General features: G+C 30.1%; 2 protein-coding genes and 1 pseudogene across 2 annotated transcripts; all 3 read left to right on the top strand.

Annotated features, from left to right (window-relative positions):
• Positions 1-20: 20 nt before the first annotated feature.
• Positions 21-10194, top strand: LOC103871449 (annotated as a pseudogene).
• A 1086-nt stretch (positions 10195-11280) lies between these two features.
• LOC103871446 lies at positions 11281-12907 on the top strand. Its single transcript, XM_009149697.3, has 2 exons — positions 11281-12407; positions 12499-12907. The coding sequence occupies exons 1-2, from the start codon at positions 11988-11990 to the stop codon at positions 12574-12576; spliced, it is 498 nt and encodes a 165-aa protein (XP_009147945.1). The 5' UTR covers positions 11281-11987; the 3' UTR covers positions 12577-12907.
• Positions 12908-13202: 295 nt separating this feature from the next.
• On the top strand, positions 13203-14642 carry LOC103871445 (ras-associated and pleckstrin homology domains-containing protein 1). Its single transcript, XM_009149696.3, has one exon. It carries the CDS (start codon positions 13780-13782, stop codon positions 14479-14481), a length of 702 nt encoding a protein of 233 aa, XP_009147944.1. The 5' UTR covers positions 13203-13779; the 3' UTR covers positions 14482-14642.
• Positions 14643-15148: the final 506 nt, after the last annotated feature.

Here is a 15148-nt window from a genome sequence, read left to right as displayed (position 1 = left end):
GCCAATCAAATGGCAAAAGGAAAAAAAATGTTTTAAAAATTAATTACTATATTTTAGTTTTTTTAAATACACTTAGTGCATTTTCAACCCTACTACAAAATTTATTGCAAAATGGAGTGGAGAATGCAGTCATGAACAAATAAAAAAGTGATTACTCTATAAATAGAATAATGTATTTTTTGTTTGTTCATGGTTACATTCTCCACTTCATTTTGCACTAAATTGTGAAGTGAGATTGGAGATTATCTTATAGGGAGGAATAACACAAACTAACAAATTTCAGTTGAGAATATTTAAGAAAATAGCAAATAAGAGTGTCAGTAACATAATTATACAACTTTTTTTTTTGGCTATACATCAACTATATTTTTCTAAGCATCTGTCAAAAATTAGTGAAATAAGCTAGAAGGATGCATAGATATATGCTTATAATTACATCGTCATTTTGTAAAAAAAAAAGTTATATATATTTCTTTTATCGGGACTTGCACCCTATAACCAGAAAAAGCATTAATTCATCCGACAATCAAACTGAAACCATGGTTCGGATATACTTGTATAGGTCTTTCCTTTTATAGCCAAATTCGTTCTTTTTTTTCTCTCCAAATTGGTGTATATCTTTAAATGCCTTCTAGTCAAGTGGGACAAATTTTGTTTAATTGATGTGTTTTATCCGAATCCTAGAGATATAATTCATCTCTACCACTTTTGTAGTAAGAAGTTTCAGTGTCATGAAAATGTTCTTGCAAATTTTTCTAAGTAGAAAAAATTAGAATTATCATGTAACAGATTGTGTTTTTAAATTGAATACCTTTTGCAAAAACAAAATCGATGATAACATACAAACCAATACTCGATATAGAGGAATATGCAATGGTTGATTGCTTTGGTGTTGGAAAAAAAAAGCCAAGCTCGAGGCCATTTTCGCATTGTCCAAGCTTCAAACAATTGATGACGCCTTCTGTTGCTTAATTTTTTTTATAAACTTTTATTACTTAATTAATGAACAAGAACAAATCTTCGAACAATGCTCCAACACGAGTTCAATTTTATATCTTCAATGTCTATTATTTACTCGTTTTGGTCTATATTTACCTAATCAACCAGCTTTTGGTTGACTAACTAATCAATCATTACATTTAAAAGTTTTAAAAATTCATATTAGGTCATTTATAATGCGAGTGCTCAATAAAAAATTCAACAATTGAATAAATACAATGTGTTTTTTTTTGTAAAATAAAAAATTTGATAATGTGGAATATTTGGTATAAAGATAGCCAACATATTGAATAAGAAAAATTGGAAACTACGGATACCACATGTCAAATTTTAGAGATTTTTGATATTTTCACAACCTCTTAATTATTTAAAAATTAAATAATTTATTTTCTGTTTTTATAAGAAGAATATTATTTTAAATTCTTCATAAATAGTTACTAAGTTTATTTAACTAAAAAGGAAAATAATAATTAATTAATAATATAGAGTATTAGATTTTAATAAACAAAAAATTGTATTGTGGAAAAATTGCATGTTAGTTGAATCATGAGATGAAAAAAAAAAGATGATGTGAAGTATTAAAAGATGAAAAGTATGATACTGAATCATGAAACAATTATAGATAATCTTAATCATTGTTTACTATTTCTCGTTTTCCTATTCAAATCTGTCCACAATTTATTTATCTCAATAATCTTTTGCTGCCTAGCTAACTGGTCAATCATTATATCCAAATTTACTAGTTTTTAAAATTAAGCATAAATTATATAAAAATGAACAGACTCGGTTAAAACTCTGCTAATCAACTAGAGAACTCTATGTCCATAAAGATAAAATAAGAATGTTGGCATCGTCACCTCGTGCAAGCTTGTCAGCCGTTGTGTTTTGAGTCTGGAGCACATACTTGATCCCAAAAATGTAAAACCTTCCTTGATCCGATGTATTTTTTCAAGATATGATGTAAACGCCGACCATTCTTCTGGCTCTAAAACCATCTTCACCAATTGAAAATAATCTTTTTTAAACATCACATGAAATTATCGTAGATTTCTCATACTTTCCATCGTTCAAATAAAGGTTTCACATGATTCCACATGTAGTGAGGATACATTGAAAACATAATATATATATATATATATCGCTTTCTTATGTATCGACACCCTATTTCATATGTGGAACATGTGTCAGTTCTAGTTTCAAAAAAACACATGTCTCCATTTTTTTTGCAAATCGTATCTTTTTTTTGGGTATATTTGGATTTGGTGTTTCCAAAACCGTTTGTAGTTTTCTAAGTTTGGGCTTTAATGAAAAGTTAGATTTTGATCCGTGCTTTCAAAAGCTCGAGATTATTTCATATTGAAAAATTTATTAATCTGTATGCTTATTCACTAATATCTTAGGCATGATTGTTCATTCTTCCGATTCCGGTTTCTTTTTTTTCTGGTTTTCAATTTCGGTTCAGTTGTGGTAATTGTTTTTTATTCAAGAGATATAGGAATGGTGAGTTATTTATAAATTTTGGTCTAGTTTTTTTTTTTATTATTTTAGCTTTCAGTTTGTTCTCGATAACAATGTTATGAACCCGGGATTATTTTTTTAGTTCAATTCAGCTCTGATTTGGCTTCTGTTTTCTGATAATTTCAAATAAATCGAATGATCACATTTTTAAAAAATTTAAATAAAATAAATTAAATATTTTGATAAAAAAATATTATGGTAATTCTGTTCTATGGAAAAACTAAGATAATTTTAAATATTTCAGATAAAAAGTAACAGTGTAATCACGATTTAGGGTTGTTTGGTTTATAAGTAATATTTTTAGAATATTTGATAATTTTAAAGCTAAATCTATTTCTTTTTTGAAGGTATATAAAAAATATTTTAGATACTTTGGTATCTATGGATAAAAAACTAATTTAATTAAAATAAAATAAATTATGTTCTTTCATTATAAGCTCATGTATCGGTCCATTCTTATTACTTGTTCAAATAAACTAATTTAATTAAAAGAAAATAAAGTACCAAAACTTTATTAAATGTAAACGTTCATTTATATAACTACTTAGATTTTAATATACTTCGTCTAACCATTTTACCAAAATTTGATTACACATTTTATACTCCCTCTGTTTTTATTTGTAGGTAGTTTTACATAAAAACACGCAGATTATGACTTTTTAACTTCTTAGAAACCAGCAAGCAAAACATGTTGCTTTATTTATAACACACTCATTTTGTCTGGGACATTTAATTAGAGAGTGAGGTTATTGCCATTCTTAAGAAGAATTAAAGAAAAAGAAAAATTTAAAAAGTGAACAGGAATACGAAAAATCACACGTTTGAGTTTTTAAGAAATTTTTACAACATAATTTTGGAACCAATTTTTGTATAACTAATTTGAACTAAAAACTCAAAATTTAACAATGGAGCCAAAATCAAAATTTTGGAAAGCTTTTGATCTTTATTTAAGCGTCAAACCAGAAATGGTCACTGATTATTTTCTATGGCTTCTGATTTTGATTTAAATGTTTCAGTTCAAAATTATGAAAGTTTGATTGTGTTTTGTTGATGTTTTCAACATTTTCTGTTTTGTTTTCTTTTGATTTTCTTCTTCCTTTTCTTCCATTATTTTCTGAAGAAAAAAATAGGTTGAAGAAAACAAATCAGAAGAAAATCTGATAGAATAAGACATTTACATTAGATTTGTTAGATTTATAGTGAATTTAGAAGACACGTTTTTGGTACTAGTAAATGTTAGTAGTTACTACCTATTAGATTTAAAATTTACTCATTGTAAGTTGTGTTCAATTTTTTGGGAAAAGTAAAGATTTTTTAGTTAAATGTTTTTAATTAAATCATTTTATTGCTTTGGATTCTGTAATACCTTACATTGTGAAACAAGGGGTATATTTTGCTAAAACTACCTATAAATAAAAACAGAGGGAGTATAATCTATTTTAACTGAAGTAATTGCAAATACAAAACGTACATGTTTATTATGAATATTTTTGACCTGTTTGTGTTTTGTCAAAACAAAATTCACAGGTGAATAACATCTTCAGTTTTCAAGTATCCACAACCAGAATCTAATAGATTTATATCAACATTGGATGGCTAAATGAAACACAAATTGTAACCTTTCTCTGGTTCAATCACACTAATCAGCAAATCTTTCTCCTTGGTGTATTAATGGCTGAAGTTTCCCAGCAGAAGATATCACCAAACCTCTCACTTTTGCAGCTTGTGTTTGCATCTTTTTGGCAAAGTCTTACAGTCGTAGTCGCTCGAACGAAGTTGGGATTCGATTGGAATTAGGGTTTTGAATACCCCTTTCCTTCTTCCACGATTTTTTCTAGTTTCTACGATCGAATCTTAATGCAATCAAAATCACTAACTTGGCTTGGATCTTTGAAATGCCGTATTCAAGTAGGCTTGCAGTTTTAGGAACTTTTTTTGTTAGGGTAGAGGTTGTTTTTCACAAAATGGGTTTCTACTCTGTTACTCAGGAAGATCAAGGTTGTTGAACTCGAAATTCACGAATAGTTTGAAGAGTATTCCTGATGATTTCGTGATTTTTCATTAACCAATCATCATAAATGATACTCTCCTTGTCCACCTCCTCCTTCTCAAAGGAGAGAATCATTCTACAAACATCCCTCTTTGTAAGAGATCGTCTTATCCCGATTGCAATATCGGAAAAGCTTTTCAACCCCTTCACCATTTTGCTATCTTGTTTAGAGGTCTGTACAGGACCAGAAGATGCAACCAGACTTGTCTTAGTGATGTGTTCTGGAGGTAAGGGTTTGTTTTCAACGTCACAACATATACAACATATGGTGACTATGGTTTATGAATCCGGTTTTACCGTGAATCTCCTATCGACGCATTTGAGCATTGTCTCTTTTTCGCTGTCAATCTCTTCGGAGAATCTATCTACTTTAACTTCCTATGGTTTTAAGTTTTATTGTTGTAATCAAAGAGGATAGATAATTCCCTCTATCTACTGTTTGTTTGAAGTTTAAGTTAAAGAAATGAAAGGTTGCACAAAAAAAAAAGATACTCTCCTTCTGTTCTCTAAATGTTTCGTAAATTATGTGAAAGATAAATCAAAGGAAAAACGTAACTACTTTTGTTTATAGACGAAGAATACTCTAATCAGTGACAAAAAAAAGACATAGAGAATGTGGTTAGTGATTTAATTAAATTAGATACAGTTATACAATAATCAGCTTTTTCTAAAGCAGATTCAATGGCAAAAAAATAATAATATGTCAATAGTAGGTGAGGCAAATATTAGCAACAATCATGCATGTTTTAGTAATGTTGATAGTTGATGAAGAAATAATATATTTATCATGTGATGTAGCAGACGAACGAATCCTTATCTGATAGACGTAGATGCCTTAAACCAGCCTGGCTACCCTCACTCTGGGTCGTAATCTATCAATATAATAATGACAGGTGACTTGGAGCCCCAATCAAGTAGACTTTACATTAATAACTTTTATACCCCAACAAAATACACGAAGCCTTATAAATAAAGCCAAGTCATTCCATGTGAAGTTAGAAACAACCAAATATGAGTATAATCTCTTATTACAACGAGGAAGAAAAAGGAAAGGTTCTTGAGGACCTAACCTGGAATGTGAAAGAGATACTCACACTTAACTCAGGAACAGAGTATCTCCAAAACTTCCTTCATGGAAGCTCTGCTAAAGAGATCTTCAAGAAGAAGTTACCAATAGTCACCTATAAAGATGTGAAACCTTTTTTTGATCGTGTTGCCAATGGAGAGTCATCGGATATAATATCGGCCCTACCCCTTACAAATTTCTTCATGAGGTAATATAAGAGCTAGCTGGTCCTTGTGTTCCTTGCTTTTTTTTTGTGTTACTAATTGCTTTGAAACTGCTGTTGTAGTTCGGGAACTTCGGGAGGAGCAAACAAATTACTACCATCGAACAACAATTTTTGGATGGCTATGCATTCGTTAATGATCTTCTCGCGCACGTTATAAGCAAGTAAGTGCATAGCATTTTACTGTATATATATATGTTGATACTAAAAATCAGAAATTGGTAAAAGTCTTTTAACTTTGATTTTCATATCTTTTTTTCATACTAATAGCAAAACACCATTATCATTACAATAATAATAATAATAGTAATAATAATGATAATAATAAATAATATTTTAATGTTTTTGAAACCAACGTTTGTGACATGCATTTATGTCACTGTTTGCAATTGACGTTTGCATTTGTTGACTTTTCTAATTAAATGTCATGATAGATTTGTTTGCATTGTCCAAAAAGTATGTCATGATTAAGGGTTGACACAAATAAAATATCTAGTTTTTTGAAGTATTCATAATCTGATTTTTTTGTCTGAATAATCAATTATCCTATCTAATCTTATTTGATATATAGCCATCTGGATATACACTGTCTGAGATAGTCATAAAATTTAGATTTTAACCGGATATCCAATTCGATCCGTACATATCAAATAAATTATGAGAAATAAATGAAAATAAAAAATAATAAAAAATAATAATTTTTATTACGTTTAAATTGATGACAAAAAATAATATTTTATTATAAAATAAAAGTTATTTACTTTTTAAATTATAATAACTAGTATAATAAATTTAGTAAATTAAATATTGTTAAGCTTATATAAATATATTTATATAATTATATATATAATTTTTTAGATATATGTATATAATGGATTGTATCAGATCGGATATCTGTTTCTAATTTTTTTTATTAATTGTGATTTGTTTCGTTCTTTACGGATATTGCATATTAATATTTGCTTTTCTTCGTAAAGTTACAAATATCCGTATTTTTAGTTCGAGTCGAAACTAATAACGAATCGAATCAAAATTTAAGAAAACCAAGTAGCTCTTAGCTAGTGGTAAAAGAATGTCTAGTAGGCATGCCACTTGTGTTCAATTCTTGTTGGGAAAAAATATTTTATTATTATTTTTTCCGGTAAAGAGGTGGAACCACATGTTTTGTTTATCAAACAAAATTATTATTAATTGTAAATTTTTTTTAATCCTGTAAACATATTTTTTTTACCAAGTATGTTCCTTTTTTTTTTGGAATACGACCAAGTATGTTCATCATTGTTGATAATCTCTTATATATTAATTGAGAAACATTACAATATTGTTTTGTAAACACATGTCACCATGAGAATGAAATTCAGAATTTTTAAAGAAATATGTTGGTCCATCCTAACTTATATTATACTTTTTATTACACTAAATATTAAATTGATAATAGTGTACAAAAGAATATTCTTGCACTTTCCTTAAATAAAAACTACTGAATTACCTAATATGATTAACATATATATGTCAATTAATAATTATGAATAATAAATATTTGATAATATGTTTTCTAACTTAGCTCTTTTTTGGTTAATTTCATATTATTAAAAGATATTAAACAACCACATTAACCATATAATAAAAAGTTATTTTTTTTCTTATATGTTATATTTTGAAATTTTAAAACGACTATAAATTACTAAAAACGTTAAATGTCTCACACTAAAATTTTGTGATCAAAGATTTAACTTTTTTTTGGTAATAACAAGATACAAATGATTATAAATCGTATAAATATGAAGTCTCATTTACTAGATATTTATATTATATATTAATATAGTTTAAAATTAAACTATATAACATAAAAATACTTAAATATGATAATTTCTAAATTTGTATTGAAAAAGTATTGAAATCTTAATATTTTAAATTTGAAATTTTCATTCAGAAATTCACACATTAGAAATTTTGTTTTTATCATATGAGTATGAATTCTCAATAATAAATATATATATTAAAATATATTATATATCTATGTCTATGTCATTGAAAATTAGCTATATACCATATAAAATAAATAAAATGATTGTTTTGATTTATTTACCAAAAAATATCGTAAATAAACAAGATGTATTGTTTTGATTTATGTATTTACTCTAATTTAATTATATACATAAATGAATACAAATAAATAATATTAGAAAAAAATATTTTTATATATAACATTCATTCCGCGCAATTGCGTGGATCTTAAGCTAGTCCATATATTAACTATGGAGCATTGGTTAAATAACAACTTTGAAGAACATGCTTACGTGTCAAGCTGAGAACGCTCCCAGTTTTATAATTGGACCGATTTTACTAGGATTATTAAAAGAGTGACATCAAATAGACCACTCAATACTTTATTATATATCATCAATTTTGAATATAGAAATAAATAAATTTAAAACTATTTCATTTGATTTTTGGTCATTTAATATATAAAAAAAACATGATTATTTTTAAAGAAAGAAAAACTGGAAAATGAAGATGAAGTTAGAAGAATTCCTCAAAATTTTATGTTTGTATATATAATGTTATAGTCTTGTATGATCAAAATAACTACCTCATCGGGGATATTCTACCAACTAGTAACAATACATATATCACGACTAACTTTATGTACCAAAAGACCAATATATATATCAATCAATAATAAATATATTATCATTTAACCATTAAGTATATCACATTAATATATAGTAATTAATATACTAGTCTGCTAGTCTCAAACATCTCTACCAGAACAGAAAATAAGTCCAGGATTTAATATATTATTATGTTTAGGCATGTGGAAGGTGTGGAGAAAGGAAAAGGGATGGTATTTCTCTTAACCGGGCACGAGACCAGAACCCCAGGTGGCTTACCCATTGAGCCCGGAACAAGCTGGTACCTGAAGAGCGACTATTTCAAGAATCGACCATCTAGGTTTTACTCTTATACAAGTCCTGATGAAATTATGTTAGGGAGTGACCTCAAGCAAAACCTTTATTGCCATTTGCTATGTGGTCTTGTCCAAAGAGACGAGGTCGTGAGAATTAGTTCCACATTCGCTTCAGGTATGGTCCGAGTAATCAAAGTTCTTGAAGATTCTTGGAAGGAGCTGTGTTCGAATATCCGATCAGGTTATCTCAGCGAGTGGATCACCGACTCTGGTTGTCGAAACGCTGTTTCTATGGTTCTTGGTGGTCAGCCCCGTCCCAATTTATCAGACGAGATTGAAAGTATATGCAGCCAAAAGTCTTGGAAAGGTATAATGAAAAAACTATGGCCACAAACTAAATACATTGAAGCTATTATTACAGGTTCAATGGTACAATATATTCCTACGTTGGAACATTACTGCAGTGACCTGCCTCTTGTTTCAACAACTTACGCTTCTTCCGAGTCAATCTTCGGTATTAATACATATCCTTTGTGTAAGCCTGAAGATATCTCTTACACACTCATGCCCAACATATCTTACTTTGAGTTTATACCGATGGAGGGAGACAATGGTGATGTTTTGGATCTGGCAGACGTCAAACTCGGCTCTTCTTATAAATTACTGGTCACAAACTTATGGGGTTTGTATAGAATGAGAATCGGAGATATGGTAAAGGTGACTGGATTCTACAACAAGGCACCTCAGTTTAGGTTTCTAGGAAGAGAGAACGCCTTGTTAAGCATTGACACGGACCGGACAAATGAAGAATACTTGTTCAAGGCAATAAATCGAGCAAAGTTGGTTCTTGAGTCATCAGATCTAAGGCTTGTAGATTTCACCAGCTATGCTGATATCTCCACTAGTGATCCGGGTCACTATGTGATATATTGGGAAGTAAATGTTAAAACCGAAGACATGAAGAAGCTCCAGTTCGATGAGAAGACATTCTTGGAATGTTGTTCAGTAATGGAGGATTCATTTGACGATGAATACAGGTACTGTCGGTCTAACGAATTTGTCGGGCCTCTCGAGATAAGAGTAGTGAACGATGGGACGTTCGATTCTCTTATGAACTTGTCCATCTCAAAGGGTACTTCGATTTCTCAATACAAGACTCCAATATGCATCACATCTGAAGAAGGCTTACAAGTATTGGAGACAAATGTGGTTGCTGGATTCTTTAGTACACTAAGTGCATCTCATTTTGCTTAAGCCATGATATGGTCCAAGTAACTGTGGAGAAATGTGTGTTTTATTTGTATTATCTTGTTTTCTTTTCTCACTATCTTTTAATTATTTGCTTGTTGCTTTATTAATAGCAGACTTGATTTTGTATGAAACTTATGCTTTAAAAATTCTTGAATTATTATTTTTAGTTCTTGCTCTTTATCTTCGCTTTACTTACATTTTATTTGAATTTCATTTTCTAATAATACAATAATCTATAGCTTAAAAACCGATCCTCTCACTACTTGGTGCAACAATCACACCGGACTGGGGAGATACTATCACCACTCTCTTGCACACGTCTTGGAATAGACTCGACACAGTACTTCTCGGGCCTGTGTTTCAGACATCCGTGTCTATGCTGTGGAAGGAGAGGAACTCAAGAAGGCATGAAGGTGCTTGTGCATTAGTGGAAATGAATACATACATAGCATCTCCAACTCCACTCTAATTTTCACTCTAAAATAGAATTAAAAAAAAAATGTTTCAATCCCACTCTATTTTCCACTATATAATAGAATATAATATAAATTAAAATAAAAATATTTTATAAAAATAAAAATTTATTTCTATTGAAATTTATTTATGGTTTTACTTTTTCAAAACGATAAAGTTAAAATATTAAAATATTAATGTCCAAATTTAAAAAATATTTTTTAAGATAAAATATATATAATATTTCAAATTATTATTTATGTGCATGATGCATGAATATTATATTATTAGTATATAAATTTCGTATATAGACATATTTAAAATAACTTATCAACTAATATAATATAATACAAATTAAAAAATTTATATTTATAAAATGTAATCTTAACTATATTGAAATTTAAATAAATCCAAAGTAAAATAGGTATACTAAATCAAAAAGAAATAAGATTATAAAATAATACATTTTGGTTTTATTTTTTTCTAGACCGGTGAAATTAAAATATAAAAATAATAATATCCAAATTTATAAAAAAATATTATATTTAAAGTTATAATTTATTTGCATGGTGCATGAATATTTTATTATTAGGATGTTATATATCTATATATAGACATATTTAAAACTTAAAAAAATCATTAAATATAATATAAAAAATCTAATCTTAACGCTACTAAAATTTAAATAAAATTGAAGTGAAAATTTTAACCAAATAAAAAAAATTAAAGCTCAAAAGTACATTTATGGTTTTATTTATTTAAACCAATAAAGTTAAATAAAAAATGATTATGTCTCAAAATAAAATTTTTATTATAAGTAATAAACTTAAAAATAAAAAATAATATTCTATTTAAAATTTTTATTTCTGTTCATGTTGGAGGAAAACTCCTAATCTATAGCTAAAAACCGATCATCTCGTGTATGGAGAGAAAGCCTTTGATTAGATCCTCAAAGTTTAGTATGAACAAAGTTATGGGTTTTTTTTTTGGTTAACAGAAGATAATAAAATGTTTCAAAAATTAATTACTATATATATATATATATTTTTTAGAAAATACACTACATAGGAAGGAATTACACAAACTAACAAAGTTTCAACTGAGAATATTTCAAATAAGAGTGTCTGTACTCTGTAGGGTATTGATACAACTTTTTTTTTTGTTATACATCCACCACCATTTCATTCTCATGTCATATATGATACTAGTTAAATTCACACTACTTGACATGTTTGCTAAGCATCTATTTAAAAAATTAAGAATAATTTAGAAGGACATATAGAGATGAGCATAATAAGATAGTCATTTTAATTAACCAAAAAAAAAAAAGTCAGATACTGTATTGTTTAGTTTTATTTTATTACAGACAGAAAAAGCTTACCCAAAAAAACCGCATAACGTTACAATAATTCAACAATATTAAAACAAAACAAGAAATTGAGAGAATAAATACGAAAAAACTTTGAACGGCTCGAAGCTTAAACAAAAGACGAGAGAAAAAGAGCAAGATTCATCAATGGAGCCTCCTCCTCCAGAAAGATCGAAACGCCTCCATAACTTCACCTTACCTTATCTCCGCTGGGGTCAACAGAGATTCCTCAGATGCGTCAATCTACCTTCGCATCATCTTCCTTCTTCTTCTTCCTCTCCTTCTCCAGATCACGCAGCCAACAGATCCGTCGTAGCGGCGGCTCGGCCGTGGAATCTGAGGACGAGAAGAGCTGCATGTAGTGAACCTGGAGACGAATCTCCGGCGAAGATCGAAATCGGCGTGAAGAGAGGTTTGGATGTAGAAGAAATGGAGAAGGATGAGAAACTGAAATTCTCGGTTTCGTTGTTGAAGAAAGAGATCGAAGAGGATTTTTCGAATATGATTGGGAAAAGACTTCCAAGGAGACCTAAGAAGAGACCACGAACTGTTCAGAAGAAACTCAATGTAAGTTTTGTCGGAAAACTTTATGGTTTGGTCTGAGAATAATCAAAAATCAATTGCTAATTATTATTTTTTTTGTTTTTGTTTTCGGCAGACGATTTTTCCTGGATTGTGGTTGTCCGAAGAAGTAACGATAGATTCATATGACGTCCCTGAAGCTCTTGAAACGTGATAAAGGTGTTATAACTTCTTTTGTTTTATCTGTTCTTGAGACATTCTCAAGTTGTCATTGTAAGCGATGGAAAGTGTAGCGATTGTCCGTGAAGAAGATTGTAGTTTAGAAGATTGTAGTATTGGTATTCATCACCAGTCTAGTTGTAATCTCCCAGCTGTTTGTTTTTTGTAATTTCTGGTTTCTTGAGTATGTTTTATGACTCGGTTCAAGAACTTGCTACTCGTTTCGCCGATAGTTACATTTGAAAACATTTGTCAAGTGTTGGACAGGTTTCTCTGTACAGACACTTCAAATGTCTAATGTTTTTTAAGGTGGTTACTTTCTCTCTGGTCATTTGTGTTACAGATATGAGTGTTTTTGTTAAATATGAAGATTACTTTTGAGTATGTACCACTCAACTTTATGCGCCTGAATATTGAACTAAAACATATTATGCTGCTGTAATTTTTACTAAGTTAGCATGATCATATACTAATAACGATCTTGAAAAAAATCTTTTAAAGTTTCTTATTCTTGGATTTTTCATCTTTGTGGTTTCATGTGTTATCTTGATTAGATGTTTACAACAATATATGAATGCATACAATATCTTTTTGCTATCATATGCTGTTTGATAGCTTCATTTAAGACAAAAATCACACAAGGTTCACATAGTTTTCTTCCTCTCTGAAAATGTCATATTTAAACACCCTTTTTTTTCCAAGTCCAGATGATCCAGATTTATAGATGCATTAACCAACATCAGTTTTGTACAACTTTATCTACATACTTCTTTGATGTATGTTATTGCTTCTTTTTATTTATTTCTCAAGACTTTGTTCTATCACATCTTCAAGTGTTCATCTCATATTACTTGCATTACTCTCCCTTTCAAGATAACTATATATTAGATTGGGCTGAGTTTTGAGTTAATCCCTTGTTCTCTATGATCATGATCCTTAAATGGATCATCCATCCTAACGGTAACATACTTATTCAAACCCTGTCAAGATATTTTGATATAGATATAAGCAATTGCTTTCTCTGAAGACAAGTAATGAGTGCCTAACCACAATCTTTAGTCAGATTACGCCCTTCTATTATTATATTCCAAACTTAAAAACTTCTTCCCACCAACTAACTTATGTGTTTCATTCCAAACCTTACAACTTCCATTGTTCTAAGAAAGCAAAGTTTGACATTGTTCTTTTGTTTCCAAATATGATCTGCACGGAGTCAAATCACCAGCGTATTTCCTTCTCCAGTGATCTTGGCCAATCAGATAACGCACCACCACCACCACCACCACCACCTGTGATAGAACCACCACCAGCCCTTATCCGAAGAGACGAATCTCTTCTTGATTCATCAAACTCTTCTTTCGAGTTCCACATCTCAAACAACTTTGATCCTGGAGACTCCTCACCAGCCGATGAGATCTTCGCTGACGGCATGATCCTCCCTTTCCATGTAACCCCACCTTCCACCTCACCAAAACGTCTCTACAAATACGAACTCCCTCCCATTACCTCCTCTCTTTCTCCATCTCCATCTCCTCTCCCTCCACAACCATCACCGCCAAAACACAGCGAGAAGGACACCAGCGGTGCAAACTCGGACTCGGAAGCAGAGAAGTCGTCAAAGTCGTTTTGGAGTTTCAAGAGAAGCTCGAGTCTCAACTGCGACTTAAAGAAGAGTCTGATCTGTTCGTTTCCTCGTCTCACGAGAAGCAACTCTACAGGTTCGGTTACTAATTCAAAGAGAGCAATGCTGAGAGATGTTAACAACCATAGGGTCTCTCCCACTTCTTCTTCTTCCTCTGTCTGTTGCAACTATCACTTCAGGCCTCAGAAGCACACAGGAAAGAAAGGTGAAGCAGGATCGTTTCTACGTCACTCAAAGAAGAAGAAGAACAAGAAGTAGATGGTTACATGAACAGAGAGTTTCGATAAATTGTTTTTTTTTCTTGTTTGATTGTTGTCTACAAATTGTTGGGTGTTTTTTCGTGTTACTACCAAACGTTTTATTTAGGTTGCTGCATTATTTTGAACTGGACACAACCTTAATGACACATTTAGTAATCAGACTGAAGTGGTCATATCTAACAGAAGCTACTTGTAACACAATGAATTTTATTGCGAATAATACCAAGTTTTTTGTTGATACAAAAGGACTCTTTACTTTGAATTGTCAATGAAGAGACAGGTAAGATGTGGGTAGCACCAATGTCCTACAAAATCTCTATATACACACCAGAGATCGTACGTGAACATATCAAAAGGTTAAAAGATGATTTAATATATAGAATTGTATTAGTTGAAATAAGGTGAAAGTGAATATTAAAGACTAGTTTTAAAGCCAAGTATAACTTCACCCGTTTACTAGATAAAGTCTTTTATGTTATTTAACTGATTAACATAACTTTTTTTGTGTTTGAGAAGTTGGACATGACATGTTCCCCATTTGAATCAGAAGACGACAAAAATCACAAATAAACATCTGTTAAAGCCAAGTCTAACTTGACCCGTTTACTTAATTAAGACTTTTAAGTTATTTAAGTGACTAACATAACATTATTTGTGTTTGAGAA

Source organism: Brassica rapa, chromosome A06 (genome assembly GCF_000309985.2).
Source record: "Brassica rapa cultivar Chiifu-401-42 chromosome A06, CAAS_Brap_v3.01, whole genome shotgun sequence".
In the NCBI taxonomy this organism is placed as follows: Eukaryota; Viridiplantae; Streptophyta; class Magnoliopsida; order Brassicales; family Brassicaceae; genus Brassica; species Brassica rapa.
The sequence above is the reverse complement of the archived record's forward strand: the minus strand, read 5'-3'. Positions and strand labels throughout refer to the sequence as shown.